General features: G+C 57.1%; 1 protein-coding gene across 2 annotated transcripts in view; it reads right to left on the bottom strand.

The window, feature by feature from the left end:
• The window catches only part of MLLT6 (MLLT6, PHD finger containing), a gene marked incomplete at its 5' end in the record, with an annotated part of 28,825 nt that extends 12,986 nt beyond the window's left edge, over window positions 1-15,839 (bottom strand). Inside the window, 17 exon segments of one of the 2 annotated variants that reach the window (XM_014590683.2) lie at window positions 600-690; window positions 1,084-1,433; window positions 2,629-2,717; window positions 2,806-3,003; window positions 3,487-3,632; window positions 3,822-3,888; window positions 5,129-5,237; window positions 5,420-5,601; window positions 6,051-6,665; window positions 7,417-7,633; window positions 10,202-10,300; window positions 10,960-11,112; window positions 13,645-13,738; window positions 13,884-13,987; window positions 14,963-15,072; window positions 15,281-15,335; window positions 15,760-15,839. In XM_014590683.2, coding sequence (XP_014446169.1) covers window positions 600-690; window positions 1,084-1,433; window positions 2,629-2,717; window positions 2,806-3,003; window positions 3,487-3,632; window positions 3,822-3,888; window positions 5,129-5,237; window positions 5,420-5,601; window positions 6,051-6,665; window positions 7,417-7,633; window positions 10,202-10,300; window positions 10,960-11,112; window positions 13,645-13,738; window positions 13,884-13,987; window positions 14,963-15,072; window positions 15,281-15,335; window positions 15,760-15,839 — 2,759 coding nt within the window. 2 annotated transcript variants of the gene reach the window in all.
• Between the last annotated feature and the right edge of the window lie 175 nt (window positions 15,840-16,014).

Genomic DNA, 16,014 nt, shown 5'->3' with positions numbered 1-16,014 from the left:
CTGTCTTTCTGGCGAGTGCATGCGCCCTATAGCAAAAACCTCTCAAAAACAAAAACAAAAACAAAAAACAAAAAAACACCAAACACGCCAGGCACGTTTGCACGCATGTACACTATCCCAAAGGGAAAATGGAGAAGAGATTACAGTGTGGCCACCACCCACCCCACCCTACCCTGCTGAGGGGTGTTTTTTTCACTTTTTCTCTCTCCCTCTCTCTGGCAAATGAAAATAAATCAATTTTTTAAAAAAGTTAAATAAAATAATTATTTAAAATTAAAAAAAAAAAGTAAGGCAGAACTTCTCTCCAAAGAAAAGCTCAGTAGACTGTAATGTATGAGACAGACCCAAATGAAGCTGCTCTGGCTGAGGGAGGTGTCCCCTGCTCCGTCACCTCTCCACCTAGACCCTGAAGTTCTACCTGAGGCTCCCAGGGGCTGGCATGAAAAGGTTCCCTCCAAGCCTCTCATTAGGCTGTGACTTTGCTGCAGCATGCCTTTCCCAGTGCCAGAGGACCCCGAGAGCAGTCCTGACTCCCTCCCCAATGATGGGCCTTCACAGGCAGAGCTGGAAGAGGGAGAGCCCTGGGACAAAGACATTACCGGGGTCAGCTGAGGGGAGGCCAGGAGCTGCTGGAGCTGCTGGAGCTGCTGCTCCTGCTGCTGAAGAAGGTGTCTCTGCTGCTCGGTCAGGCTGAGGGGAGGACAACACACAGACATGGGGAAGGGACAGGGATTCACGCCCCAAGCTCCAGCTCCCTCAGCCCGGGTGAGGAGAGGCAGGGACGTGCCATTCTAGAAGACTGAGCTTAGAGGGTGCAGTGGGAGGGATACAAATTAGAAGGTCCCAGAAGGAAAACAGAGCTGGCAACAGGCAGTAGACAGCCTCCTGCCCCTGGAACACGAGCCTGCAGTGGGCACTAACATCTAGCAGTGCTGCGATGAAGCCTTCATCCCAACAGGCCAGGGGATGCCTAGCACTACATACACTCTAGGACCAGGGGCTGTCTGGGGATCATGGGTGTTTGGGGGACCCCTCCCAGAGCCAGCCTCCCCATTCCCTTCCCCACACTGAGCTCTCCCTCACCTGTTGAGACAGCCTGGCAGCTGCAGCGCCGGGGCCCCACCAGCCTGGCTCAAGCCTGCAGGGTTGGGGGCAGCAGCCCCATTCAACCCCCCAAGGAGCCCATTCAGGGGCAGGCCCCCCCTGCCCGCCAGTCCCCCCAGTAGCCCTTCAGCCATGGGCATGGCCCCCAGCCCTGCTGCCCCGGGCGCGCGGCCCAACCCATTCTGCGGCTGGGGCGGGAGCGGGGCAGGGGCCCCAGGGAGGGCCAGGGGCAGAGTGGCAGGGCTCTGCTGGAGCAGGGGCAGCGGTGGGGGCGTGCTGTGGAAGGACAGCGACGAGCTGCTGCGGCTTGGGCAGCCTGAGTGTGGGTCCTGGGGAGGGAGGGGAAGGGAGAGGTCAGAGGGCCAGAGGGCCAGCACCATTCTTCTGGCCCCCCGCCCAGCACCCACCAGCATTCTCACAGAACACAGCCATCCCCATATTGGCCCAAGTACCCTGGAGGAAGAAGGCCCAGGGCTGAAGGCTAAAAAATTACAGTCTTGCAAACCACGGTTACTGACCACTTCCCAAGGTCCCAGCACGCCTACTCAGTCTTTTATAATAACGAACAACGATGGTTTGTGACCGACTAGTAAGTCAGACCTGCGGTTTAGTGCTTGACTGGTGCTAGTTAGTTTTCCCCATTTTACGGGTAAAGTCATCAATTCTTAGGTTAAGTAACTCTGCAGGCCAGAGCACTACAGACAGAACGAAAGGCTCAGGTTTGTATCCTAGGACCACCATTCATCGGCGAGAGTGGCCTGCGATTATCCTTTCTGCCTCGGTTCACTCAACCATAACCTGGGGGTAATAATATACCTAGTCCCGAAGGTTTTTGTGGAGCCTAAGTAAACCAGTGCTTTCAAAATTTCAACACAGGCTTGACAGTGGGCAAGGCTGCAATTAATGTTAGTTATTATGAGGGTTATTACTGCCCAAGTCACAGAGTTAATAAGCGGCAGAGGGAGAACAAGAACCCTGTTGTTGGATTTCAATAATAACCACCACAGGACAATAGCAACTGCGATTCCCACCACCACCAATCATACGTATCTTCTGGTGAGAGGCGCTAAGATAAAGCCTCATAGACACCGCTGCGCGCTGTCCCTAACCACTGTACCCACAGAAGATGCCTTCCCTCCCTGTTCCCACAGTACTCAGCTTACTCTGCACTTCTCCCCACTTTAATTTGTTCTTGTTTTCTGGGGGGAGGACTGTATTGGTTCCTGACTGCTCAGCCAGCACCCACTAGCATGAAAATGGGCACCTCATAAACTGGGAGTGGGTCTTCGAAATGTTCGTGGAAAATGTTCATTATGGAAACATTTCCCGGGTTTCAATTTTTTTTTTTGTACTAAAATAAACTTGCACTTGAATTCCATTTTCTCACCAACCTTTGAACTGCCCTCTCATGACTTGTCTAAGGAGTGAACAATTTGTCAATTGCTCAGCCTGCACTAGCTGCAGGGTAGAGATGGGGCCAGGAGGACCTGGAGTCTGTCCCCTCACCCTCCTTGTGGCGCCCACCTCAGAAGATGTGGACAGCGAGTTGTCCAGGCCGAGACTGTTCTTCCCTGGAGGGCTCTTGCTGGTGCTCAAGGAGTCGGTGCTGCCGGCTAAGGGACAGAAGTCGAGGGCTGGAGTCGCCAGTTCAAATGGCCAAGCAGGGAAGCCCCACTCCTGGGCTAGGCAGGATCCCCTCACCTTGCGGAGGCAGGCCATAAGGCCCAGGGACAGGGCCGTTGGCGGCAGGCAGGGCGGCAGGCAGAGCGGGGAAGGGCACCGAGAGCTGCACGTTAAGAATCTGCAGCCGCTCCTTCTTGGCCGTCAGGCTCAGGATCTGCTCCTGTAGCCGCTGATTTTCCTTCTGCAGCGCGTGCAGCGCCTTGAGCATCTCCACGACTGCGGAGAAACCGCAAGGGAGCCTGAGGCCCAGGATGCAGAAAAGGTGGCCCAGGCCCGGAGGGGCGGGGCCTGGAGGGGCGGGGCCCGGAGGGGCAGGGCCTGGAGGGGAAGATGGACTCGGACTTCGAAACTAAGCCACCGGCCTAGCTGGGGACACAGGTGAGCCTGGAGAGGCAGGGCCAGGGGAACCGGAGGTGAGAGGACCAAGGGCAGGGTCTGAGGCCCAGGGACGAGGCCACCCAACAGGGAAAGAAGAGGAGGACGTTGGTTGGGGTTTGGTAAAGTCTGGGCCTGGAGGTGGCCGAGCGGGGAGTGGAGGGGGTGGGGCCAGGAGCAGGCCTAGCCAGGGTTCAGAGTGAGGTGCGGCCAGGCAGCCGGCCTACTGGTGGGAGGAACCTTGAAGAGGCCTGGGGAGCTGGGGAGAAAGGTGAGAATGAGGGCCCTAGGGCAAGTGTTCCTGACCGGGCCACCCCTCCTCACTGTTGACACCGGCCTCCCCGTCGCCCTGTTTCTCCAGCAGCTGTTCCATGTTAGTCGTTCCTGGAGCTGCCGGGTCTAACTGGATGCCCCCACAGGGTGCAGACGCTGTCTGGTCGAAGAGGGCAGGGAGGCTGCTGATGGGGGACCTAGGTCGGAAAAGGAAACGAGGCTCAGGCTTGGCTCGCACCCAATCCAAGCTGCCCCCTTCCCTCCCACTCCGGGATTCCAGCGTGTTCCCTTTCTTCCCCACCCTCTCCACCCTCTTCCCCTTTGGATGGCCCTCCTGCCCCCTCCCGCTCCCAGTCCCTCCCCCAAGCCGCTGCCCCCTCCCTCACATGGAAGACAGACTCTCCTGGGGGGAGGTCCCCCGACACCGGAAGCTGCAATCCTCCAGGTCTGGCTCTTGGAAGGAGAAGGAAGGGCAGGGATCAGCAGGGGAGGGGTGCCATCCGCCTCAGGGTCCCCGCCCAGTGGTGGGTGCGAAATCTGGAACCTCACCGCAGACCCCATTCCTCAGGATTCCCCGACCCGGGACTGTCAGGTAAGTTGGTAAGGCGCCAAGGGTCCTGGCTTGGAAACCCTGGCCCTTGGGAGGCAAAGCGGGGCATCTGCCCTCGGTCTGCTTTTCTCTAGGCTGTCTTGTGGCTGGCTACTTTCAGATCCATTTCCCAGTTTCTTTCCTGGGAGCTTCAAGAGTTGCAGGAATCTGAGGTCAAGACAGACCTGGACTGAATTTGAATCTGACAATAACTTGCTGTGTGACCTTGGGCTCCTAAGTAATCTCTCTGAAATAACTCTTACTGGGATTAAAACATGGCACTAAATGTCAAGTGTTTGGCTGAAGGGCTTAGCTGGCATGCAGCAAGCTCTTAATAACTAGCTATTATCATTATTAGCTTTGTTTGCGTTTTTATCTTCATAAACTCTGAAGTCAGAAGGCAAACTAAAGGGCTGGGCCCCAGAATCCCTATGAGGGCTTTATAAGATATAGTCACCACCTCCCTCGGGTCTTAAACCGGCGAGAGGACTGGCCACTAAGGTCTACCTAACTAGCGGGGATAAGCTCCGCCCCTCCGCCTGACAGGTGGTGTCTCTGCACCAATCAGCTCCCTGGGGCTGGCCAAGTCTCCAGGGAGACTGTGGGGCGCTAGTCCCGCATCCTTACTCCTAAATCCCCCAAGGGCAGACTGCCCGGTGGGTGGGAGCTCCACCACAGCTGATCCCGGGGACACACTAAGGGGTGGGGTGAGCTGAAGGTCGACTGCTCAGTGACAGCACTGGGCTTGGAGTCGGGAGGCTGGAATGTGGCCTCAGGCTCTGACATTCCTACCTCATCTGCCTGGAGCCAGTCTTTTATCTCTGCCTTTTTCTTCTGTGAGATGGAGCAATAAATTCTTGGGCCTGGCCCAGCTTAGCCCGCCCCGCCCTGCCCCTCACAGGGTTTTAATGTAAAAATGTATCCTGGTTTAGTCTGCGTGATTTTAAAATTTAATTTATTATTTTGGAGGGGGCAGGGTGGGCAATGCCCAGAGGGAGGGGGCAGCCAGCAAGCCCTCCCAGCCCTCTGGGGTCACATGCAGGCAGTGACAGATACCCCTCAAGGCCTTTGAGGAGAAAGGGGAACCAGGCCAGAGACACTTACCTGTGTGGCTGCTCTCCGCCTGGGTGAGGAGGGGGTTAACGGCGCCCACAGGGGTTCCAAAGATGTGGGTAGAAGGGAGGCTAAAGGTAGAGCCAGCCAGAGAGAACACCTGAGGGAGGGAGGCAGGATCCAGCCTGGGGTGATTCTTGGATCTAGGGCACAACTGTGAGTAGGGGTGAAGGGGGAAGAGGACCAAGGAGAGGGGAAGGTTCTGGTAGGGTCCAGCCCAATCTCTCCAACTCTCAGCTGTCCCCCACGTGCCCAGGGAAGAAGCCCAGGGGTAGGCCTCACCTGAGTGGTGGAGATAGAAGCAGAGGAAGAGGGGAGGGTGCTGGTGAAGGGGGACCGGCTGAGGCGGGGCAGGGCAGAGGTTCCTGGGGGCCCGAGCAGGCTGGAAGAGAGGGGGGTGCTGCAGACAGCCCGCAGCATCCCGCCACCATGGGAGATGGGGTCCTTATTACTGGTGTAGATGCCTACAGACAAGGAAGAGAGGGAAGTGTACAGTCACTCCTCACCCAGCTCCCCTCAGTCAGGGGGCTCAGCCCTCCCAGAGAATACGCTTCCCCAGCCCATCTGGCCACACACACCAGCGTCACCCTTGTGCTCAGATGCCATTTCTTGGCTGGGTGACATCCGCTTGATGTGCCTATCAGACTGCCCTGCCCAGGCTTGGAGAAGTGCTAGCTTTTCCAGCTCCTCTCCCTGAACTTGGTCCATCCTGATGGTACCTAGCCCAGTCTCCCACCACAAGCACACAGGAGTCTGGTGCAGGAGTGTCTTGGAGGTAACTCTCATTTCATCCTCAACTCTGTTCTGGAGCAATTTCTGCCACATTTCCTTCTAACTGCTCCTCCATGCCTCTGCCCCCTCTAGACTGGCTGGGCCCTGAGATACCCTCCATCCCAGGGGGGAGGTTACTAACCTGCCCCCAGCAGGGGGGACTCCAGGCTGAGGCTGGGCAAGCTCCCAGAAGGCCCAAAGGTGCGGGAGGCCAGGCCGCCCAGGCCAGAGCTGACCAGGGAACCTCCGGAGAAGGGTGAGGCGGCCGTGGCAGTAAAGCCGGCCAGCTGGGCCCCAGGCAGGGCGGGAAGGGCCGGGCCCCCAGTGCCCTCCTTGTTTCGGCTGCCCTTGGGACGACCTGGCCCATGTCGGCTCCTCTTGCTGGCTTTGTGCTTCTTCTCCTTCAGGCCTGGTTCAGGGGGCTCCTCAGCAGGTGCAGGGGTGGCACTCAGCGCGGGCATCCTCTTGTGGCTGCCAGCTGAGGCCCCGGACCCCATGACGTGGGGAGACTTATAGTCCCCAGGGGAGGGGACCCGAACCCGGGCCGAGCTGGAGGTGGTGGTGGAGAAGCGCATGATGGGTCCAAAGCCAGAGAAGACCACCTTCTGCTCAAAGAGGTCAGTCTTGGGGGGCTCAGGGGCTGAGGGAGAGGGTGGGGCCGAGGGGGTGGGGGCCCCGGGCTTGGAGTACTTGTCCTCCTCTGGCTGCTCCAGTTTGGGGAAGGCAGAGAAGTCGGGGGAGCTCTGCAGGGACGAAACTGCACAGAGGGGAAAGAGAGTTACAGCTGGCCCAGGTCCCCTCACCTTCCACGAGCCATGGGGCAAGAGCCCTGGTTCTGGATGAGGAAGCCTGGTTTCCCAGCCCAGCTCTGCTGCTGTCCCTGAGTCCTGGATCAGAGTCCCGCCCTGCTAGATTTCCCACCCTACCGGCCTCACTGGATGACTGTACAGATGGGAGGAGATAACATTAACGATGAGGCCTTAAAAATGGCCTCTGGGGACCAGCAGTTGGTGTAATGGATATGTTGCTGGACTCCCATGTAGGCAACCATAGTTCGAGTCCCGGACCCAGTGGCTTAAACTCATGCCGGGTGCGTGCATGCCCAAGATCCCGAGAGGAGAATGGAGGAGAAGGGATTGTGGCATGGCCATACCCCCAGGGGGGGATTTCTCCCTTTCTATCTCTCTGTCTCTGTCTTTCTGGTGAGCACATGCGCCCTAAAGCAAAAACCTCTGGGGAAAAAAATGGCCTCTACAGCTCAAGTGTAGGGACCCCTAGAATTGCTCTGGGTTGGAGGGGCCCTGAACCAGAGGGGAGCAGAGTTCAAATTAGAGGGAAGACTGAGAAAAGGATCTGGAGGAGGGCATGCAGTGGGGATCCCCATCTTTATCCTGAGCCAACACAGAAGTACGTGAGATGCAAGACCAATGTTGTGCGAAGGCCCTCGAGAGAGCAGCTCAGGGCAAAAGGCCACCCAGTCCCAGCCTCCTCTGGATGTCCACACTCACCTGCAGGCTGGAAGGGTCCCCCAGAGGAGGAGGAGGAAGAGGAGGAGGAGGAGGAGGCGGAGGTAAAACTGCTCACACCTTTGCCGCTGCTCAGCTTCTTCCCCTTATGACTCAGGCTATGGCTGGAAGACTTTTTCCCCTTCGAGTCCCTGCTGCTTTCAGAGGTCTCCTGAGTGCTGGCCTCATGATGGGAGGAAGAGGAAGCCGAGGAGGAGACCTGGAGGGAAGGCAGACAGAGGACTCACCCTGAAATGGGCCTGAGGCAGGGACACAGGATCTGGGCTCAACCCAGGAACCTGAGTTACTGGATGGACTTCCAGGCAGCGGGCTAGGGGGAGCCCCTAGACCAGGGAGTGGGAAGGCAGCTATGGAGCTCCTGGGGAGGCAGAAGGGAGTGCTCTGAGTTCAAGAATGCACCTGCTGTCATCTCAGGCAGGAAGACACCCAGCAAGGGAAAGGTGCGCAGTCCGATCTGTCTTTTTTTGTTTGTTTGTTTTGGAGAGGTTTTTGCTATAGGGCGCATGCGCTTGCCAGACAGAGAGATATGGAGAGACAGAAAGCGAGAAATCACCCCCCAGGGGGGATGGCCACACCGCAATCCCTTCTCCTTCATTCTCCTCTCGGGATCTTGGACACGCACGCACATGCGCCCGGCATGAGTTTAAGCCACCGGGTCCGAGACTCGAACCGCGGTCAACTACGTGGAAGTCCAGCAACACAGTCCAGCAACACAGCCATTATGCTAACTGCTGGTCCCCTGAGTTACTCTGATTGTCTGTTCACTTCGGTATTTAGCAGTGTCTGTGAGGGCAGGCCTACTCCCCTGGCTCCATCTTGGGGCTCTCCAGCTGCCAACACCAGGCTTTGCCGCACTCTCCGACCACTGTGTGCTTCCCCTAGACACCTGAGCTGAAGATGCTGAGCCCTCCACTGGACGGCCCGTCCTTACTCCCCCTGGGAAACTTCTCTTCCTTTATATCCAGCCTGGAAGCTCCCTGTGTCTGAAGCCTTCCTAGACACCTAGGGTGAAACAGGTCACTGTCTTATTTCCAGGGCACTGTGTGCCCACAGCCACATGTCAACAGTCGCCACACTGCACTGAAACGTACTGTCCCCATGTCTGAAGTCTTGGTAACCTCAGAGCGTGGCCAGGAGGTTGTGGCTGGATTTGGGTAGAGCAGGGTGTGGGCCTGCAGGCCTGCCCTTTGTGGCTAGATTGGGGTGTGAGCCCCTCAACCCTGGTGAGCTGTGGCATGGGGCAAATCATGCCAATTTGGAGTTAGGAGCACACAGCCAGACACAGTGATGGTGGCAGCTGCTGGCAATGCACTGTAGCGACAGTGCTATATATAGGGGTCAATAGCACAGATCCTTCATCCAGATTGCCTGGTTCAAATCTCAGCTCTGCCGCTCACTGGCTGTGCGCTTTTAGGCAAATTCCTTAACCTCTCCGTGGTGCAACTTCTTCATTTATTAAAAAGAGTAATAAATACCTGTTTTGAATTATACTGGGGATCAAACCAACTAATCCCCACGCGCCCCTCCCAGCCCATTATAGAGGAGAGCCCAGCACGGCACTTGTGGTGAGTTCTTGCTTCCTTTACTGCCAGAGGTGGCATTTTTTCCTCCTGGTGGAGACCAGGTATTCAGGAAATTGTGCTGAGCACACAAGTATTAGAGGGAGGCTGGGTGGGGAACTGAGAGCCATCCTGTGCTGCCCCTCCCCGGGCGGAGCCCTGGTCTGTGTCTTCTTCTTTGTTCTTTTAAACAGCTGGAGTTCTGAAGGGAGCCAGATGTGGTTCTGAGAGCAAGGGAGGAGAGGGGCTGGGGGAGGGCAGCTGAAGTGCTGGGGCGGGTGGAGGGGGCTGGGCAGAATTCTCTGGCCTGTCCAAGAGACAAGCAATGACCAGGAACTCCCAGATCTGTGGCCCTTTCTTCCCACCTGCCTGCAGGCCCTAGAAAGGTCAAAGGGCATGAATGATAGGCTTTTCCAGGTGAGTCCTGGGAAGCAGGGAGGGGAGAGGGTTACTGGGGCAGTTGCTACAGCAACATTGCCCTGGAAACCCGATACCTGAGCCTCACTACGATGCCCTGAGCACAACCACCCATCTGAGGCAGGCGGAGGAGAAGGCAACATGGCAGAGACAGGAGGAAGCAGTTTCTCTAGGCCCCCAGGGTACTGCTTCCATGGGGAGGGCAGACTGAAGGCAGCAGCAGGGAGGGTGTTCTGGCTTGGATTAGTGACTCCTTTCTTGGCCTAGGCGAGGGCCTGCCCTTCTCTCAACCAGATGTTGCCCATTCCTGGAGCCAAGCCTGACATACCATATCCTGCCTGGCGGGGAGAGGGCAGGGCCTGGGGCACTGTCCAGCAGCCTGCCCTCCATGCCACCTTGGCAGGCACTTTCAGCTCCTTCAACCTGCATGGCATGGGATCTCAGTTAGGCGGCAGGCTCTGGAGTGCTGACAGGAGAGGGGGTCCTCTGCCTCATTCTGGGGGATGGGCCCCTAGACTTGGAGAACGGGCCTGGGTGTGCTCTACCCCTCTCTGCAGCCCAGAGCCTAGTGACGAGGTCTCTATCAGGACAGAGCCAGAGGTGAACATCTGGCAGCCAGCAGGCAGGGTGGCACCCCACTCTGCCCCTGCCCTCATGGGTGGTCAGTGATTGGTGGGGCCTCTCAGAGCACAGGCCCCTCCTAGGCTAGAAGGGGAGCATGGCCCAACCTTGCCTGTCCTACTGTGTCCCCAGACTAGCACCTCATCCCTTCTGAAAGTGGGCGGCCATACCTTGTCAGCAGTGGGGACCCCTGGCGGGGTGAGGATGCTGGGGGGTGACTCAGGCCGCTTCTTGTGCTTCTGTTTAAGGCGTTCTTTGTCCTTTCGACTCTGGGGAGGGAGAGGTGACAGATATTGGTCAAGGGGAGCCGTCTGGGTGAGGATGAGTGTGACACGTGGCTGTGGGGAGCTGACCCTTCTCAGGGATGGGGCTCTGTGGGAGTCATCTCCCCTCGTGGAGGACTGGAGGACGGGGAACTCTGATTGGTCAGGAAAGGCTCGGGCTAGTTCCTCTGAGAGCCAGAGGCCCTTCCCCCATCCTTGCTGCCTGCTAAAAATAGCCTGTCCCATTATCACGCCAGTGACACAGAACACTACACACGTGAGCACGCACCTGCAGGGGTGTCCACCTGGGACACGGGGCTGTGCAGGGGCTCATCACACGTGGTACGGAGCATGAGGGACACATGTGGTGCACTCACAAACTGGGCTGGCATGTGCACAGACTGTGTGCAGGATCATGTATCTGGGGCTCTGGGGACACTGCCACGGAGGAAGCACCCGGACACAGAGCCCCCACCTTGCCCTTCCAGACACTCCATTTCACTTCCTCAGCCTGCTCCCACCCCTCCATGTTCTCAGAAGTAAGGGGGCAGCTCCAGACCTCAGGGCACCTCACAGTGGCTTCTTGAACAAAGAGCATTTGTGAGCATGAGTGTATGTGAGCACATGCGGAGACTGGGCAGGAGAGGTGGAGCAAAGACCTGTACCTTCTTCTGGCCCCTCTCGTGGTGGGTCGGGTGCTTCTCCTGCTGGGTGGATGGTGAGGCTGACCGGCTTCTCCTGCCAGCGACAAAGCCACTGCTACCTCCCCCTGTGCTGCCACTGCCACCACCGCCTCCACTGGTGTGCCTGGACGTCTTCTGGGGACAGAACCGGAGGAGTTACCAAGCCCTCCTCTCTAGCTTAGAGAAAGAGCCCTGAAGAGCTGACAATCCTGGGGCAAGTCCATCTTCCCTCCTGTCACTAAGAGGACCTCGAGTCCTCCACGATGCTCTGCTCAGCCTAAAAATCCTAGAGGTCCCCCAGCTTAGCCAATGTAGACTCAATAGTGGAGCCCAGAAGAAGCAGAGGGTGTCTTGGCCCCCCAGCAAAGCACAGGTGGAGGGAGGATTGGAGTCCAGATCTCCTTTCCACCCCCTGCTCTCTCCAGGGTGCCCTGCTGGCCCATCCTGGGCTTAGAAAACCACTGTCCATCTCCACCTCCTTTGCTGAGTGAGAGGATGTGCACGGGACCCTCTCCCCCACACTCCATGTCCCATCTGTCCCCCCAGACACTTCATCCAGCTAGCACCTCCTCCTCCCTTGTTCCTGGCCCTTTCCCTTCACTAAATACAGCCAGTGGTAGCTTCTGCCCTAAAGAATGTGCTGTGCTGGGGCCAGCCAGCTGCCTGGTGGCTAAGGTGGCTGAGTTCCACATGGCCGACTGCACAGTGCGAGTCCCAGACCTAGTGGCTTGAAAAAGTCACCAGGTGAGTGTGTGCACGTCCCCCAAACCCCGAGGATGGAGAAGGGACTGTGGTGTGGCCATCCTCCCTGGAGGTGCTTTCTCACTTCCCTTCTCTCTCTGGTGAGTGCACATGCCCTACAGGAAAAACTAAAGCAAAAACAATGCACTGCCCCTAAACATCAAGGACAAACAACCCTAGCACTGCCTTGCCTTCAAGCCAGGGGCCACCGTCCCCCATCCCTTAACGGCTAATGCGCTCCCCGCAGCCCTGACTGCTGGCTTCACCCAACCCCAGCTTGCAGCTGCTCCCTCTCAGGTCACCAACCTTTTCCCCACTGCCAAATCCAGGGGCTAATTCTCAGGCCTTGTCCTACCCAGCTGCTCCCCAGAACCCCAGCCCCCAGCACGGAGTACTGCTCCTGCCCTGCTGTGCTCCAGACCCCTTTCAGTGGTTCCCTTCCCACCTGGGCCCACGCTATCCTTGTGAATACGTGGGGATTCAGTCCTGCTCAGGGAAGGGGGGGATCTGACAGCCACCACATCTGAACATATCCCTTGGAAACTTATAAAATGACCATATAACTTATGAACCAAATCAGGACACTTTTTAAAGTGAAAGGGAGGGCTATTAAAAATTACACCAGAGCAACAGGCAGAGATTGGGGCTGCCCAGGACAAACCAGGCCATACACTCACCCCACAGAAGCCAGCTGGGCCCTATTCGTGGCACCCATCCTGGGGATTCAAGCTCCATTCACCCAATGTCTAGAGGCTGGGCCCTGGATCCCAAGTGTCACCCTCAACTCCTACTTCTACACTGCCTTCACTTTTAGCCGAGTCTAGTTGACACCCAGCCTCATCCCACCATCCCCCTTCTCAGAGCTGTCTCCCAGTCACCAGCCTCGGTCCTCCGATCCGGCTTCGCCGTGGCTGCCAGGGTAATCTTCCTAAAAACAAATCTGATCATGTTACTCTCTGCTCACAGGCTTGCAAGCCTGTGGCCTGGGAGTGAGGTCCCGGCTGTGGCCAACTTCTCCAGGACACCGCACAGCATCTGGAACAGGCCGGTGTCTCCAAGAACGAGGGCTAGCATCCACTCCAGCCTCTCCTGCAGCAGAAGCCAGCCCAGCCCTGGCCCTGCTGAAGCTTTCTGGAAAGCCCCATCTCCTGCCTCATCCCTACCAAATACCTCACCCTCATGCCACTCACACAGGCTCCTTCTCATCTCAGGACTGGGTCCGTGCCAGTTCCTGGCCTGGACTTCTCTGTGTTCACCTGACAGGCTCCTGAGGAGCTTCAAATCAGGCTGCCTAGTCTAAATCCCATCTGCCAGCTGTAGGCTAAATTACATAATCTGGGGGAGCATTAGTTTACTCATCTGTGAAATGGGGAAAATAAAACACCTAGCTCCTAGGGTGGTTAGGAGGATCACACAAAATCAAACACGTAAATGAGCCAGCAGGTGGTGTGGTAGTGAAGGCTCTGGATTCACACATGGCTGACTATGGTTTGAGTCCCAGACCTGGCAGCTTGCTTTCTCATTTTCCCTCTCTCTGTCTCACTATGGTGAATTAAAATAATAATAAACAAAATTAAACAAAGAATTCTTTTTAAAAATCCAGTAGCTTATAAAAGATAAAAGCTGAGTGCAGAGGCTGGGGCATAGAAACGTTAACTCCCATTCAGTTTCAGTGTTGCCTTTTCCATGAAGCCCCTCATACTGAGCAACAGGGTCCGAGCTCTGTCTTCTGGAGTGCACAGCGTGGGTCAGCTCTGACTGATGGCCCTCAGTCTTTAATTCATTCCCCATCACATGGAGAGCTCAAGGGTGGGAACTGGTCCTTCCCACCACTGTCCTCCCAGCACAGCCCCCGGCCTGGCCCTGAGCCCACGCCTTATAAACCGTGGGTGACTGACCCACACCGCCCTGGTAGACGGAGCTCACCATCTTGCTGAAGTGGTATTTGCAGTAGCCGCAGTACTTGACATTGTCGACCTCCAGCACTTCCTCCTCACACAGCAGGCCTGCCATCTGGGCACTAACAAGAAACGCCAGTCTTAGGAGAGTGTGGCCGCAGACCAGGCCAGGCACCCTCCTACCCTCCCAGACCCTGGCTGAGGTGGAGCCAAGTTCATCCCAGGAGGCAGCAGCCGTGGCAGGGAAGGGCAGGGCAGGGATCTCACCAGGTGACGTGGAAGGCTTGTCGACATCCGTGGCGGTTACAGGTCATGCAGGCTCCCGAGGCCGCCTTGCTCTCCCGGCCCTGCTCCTCACAGATATAGCAGGTCTGCAGGGCACACAGCAATTGTCCTTTCCTCCAGGAAGCCCCGTTATGCTACCCAAGGGATCTGCCTCCACCTCCACTCGCCCCAGGACCTTAGACAGCGCTGTCTGATAGAACTTGTTCCAGTAATGGGAACCTTCTATGATCTGTACTGCCTGACACAGCTGCCACTAGTCACATGAGCTTCTATGACTGAGGAACTGAATTCTAAGTTCTACTTAGTAATAGAATCTAAATTAACTTATATAGCCTCTTGGGGCTGGTGGCTACTGGACTGGATACACAGTCCTTGGACAATAAGCTTGGAAAGGCCCGGGGATGTGTCTGGCTCACCGGGGAGCTTACTCTCACCTCCGGACCTTTGTACGTGCTGCTTCTGCCTGGAACCCGAGATCCTACCTTCTCAAGGCTGGCTCCTACTCTGGCCCCAAGTCTCAACCTAAACGTCTCCTTCCTAGACCACCTTCTCTAAAGGAAGCCCCCAGGTGTTCTTTATCTCAGGGCTGTTTTCCTTCCACGGTACTCATCCCAGCTTGCTACTCATCCCAGCTCGCATTTACTCAATCAGCCTATTTATCGGTAAGTCACTGTCTTCCCAAGTAGGCATGTGCGTTCCACTGGGCGGGCGGCACACCCATCTTGGCCAATACAGAATACCTGTGCCTGGTGCCCTGCACCACATCCAGTGGGATAAATGAAACTCAGTGAAACGACTGAATGAGTCAACTGCTTGCTGAGGCCCACCTCTGACAACACTACTGCCAGGACCCTACTATTTCTGCCCAAGTTTCAGAGCGTCAGTGTGTGTGTGTCAATGGAAGAGTGGTTCGGTGGGAGGCACCTATTCCCTCCTGAGTTTCCTGAAAGTTCTGGCTGGGCAGAATCAAATTGCACTGGATAAAGAACCGCACTGAAGTGACCCCAGGGTGGCAGGCTAGGGAGGGGTAGGGAGGGGCTGGGGCTACAGGGGCCGCTGACCTTGCTGAAGCGGTCGTGAGGCACGTACTGCAGCACGATGGGCTCCATGGTGAGCACGTTGGCGAACTGCACCTCGGGGATGTACAGGGCACACACCACGTGGGCCCAGCCTGGGGCAGCGTGGGGTTGGCCTCAGCTGTGGATGGCGAGCCCAAGACCCCACCCCCACCCAGCTGCAGACAGCCCCACCTCCACCGCCTGCCCGGCAGGTTCCAGGGGCAGCCAGGGACAGGAAAGCCAACCTCAACCAGCCCAGCCCACTCCTCCTTCACAGACCGTCTGGGTACTTTGCTGACCTCAGGAGAGGAGCCCCCTCACCTCCATTGTCAGTCCTCTTCAATGCCCCGTCTTTGTGTGGGCACAGCTCACACCTCTGCCAACGCAAGGGGCACAGGGGTTGGGTCTGCTGAGCTGAGCCCTCCCTGAGCCCATTCACAGGGCCCAGGGTGAGGTGGTAGGATGGCAGGGGGAGGGGGCTGAAGAAACAGCCTTGGCCTTCAGTTGACAATTGTTAAAGATGCCTGAGGGACAGGGCGTTAGCACAGTCCCTCCGCCTTCACACAGATGGGAAACTTTCCATAACAAAAGTTCAAACAGACCAAAGTCCCGTGCTTGGGCTGGGGCAGAGTGAGGGGTGAGCTGAAGGAGATGGGGTTGGTGATAGGTGTACAGGAAACAGGAAGTCCTGTGTGACAGAGCTGAGACCCACCCCAGCCTGAGTCCCCTAGCTCGACAGGGACGGGATGCTCAGGTGTGTGGGAGGGGAGTGGGGCCCCGAAGGGGAGTCTGGAACTCACCACCCTGGCTGCTCTCTCCTGAGATTCACACTTCCGGCAGAACCAGGGTCCCGTTGGCACCTGAACGATGCCATAGCAAGCTAGGGGTGAGGGAGGAGAGTCACTCAGCGAAGCTGTCAGCCAGTGGCTTTCCCAGAGTAACTGGGGGAAAGGAGTGACTCCTAAGAACTAGAGCCAGTTCCAGCAGGGGAGGGGGGACGGGGGGGCACTGCTTCCCTAACTGGGGGTCACTCCCCAACCAGCAGGACCACCAGG

This window comes from Tupaia chinensis, unplaced genomic scaffold (assembly GCF_000334495.1).
Source record: "Tupaia chinensis unplaced genomic scaffold, TupChi_1.0 Scaffold000477_1, whole genome shotgun sequence".
Classification (NCBI taxonomy): domain Eukaryota; kingdom Metazoa; phylum Chordata; class Mammalia; order Scandentia; family Tupaiidae; genus Tupaia; species Tupaia belangeri.
The sequence above is the reverse complement of the archived record's forward strand: the minus strand, read 5'-3'. Positions and strand labels throughout refer to the sequence as shown.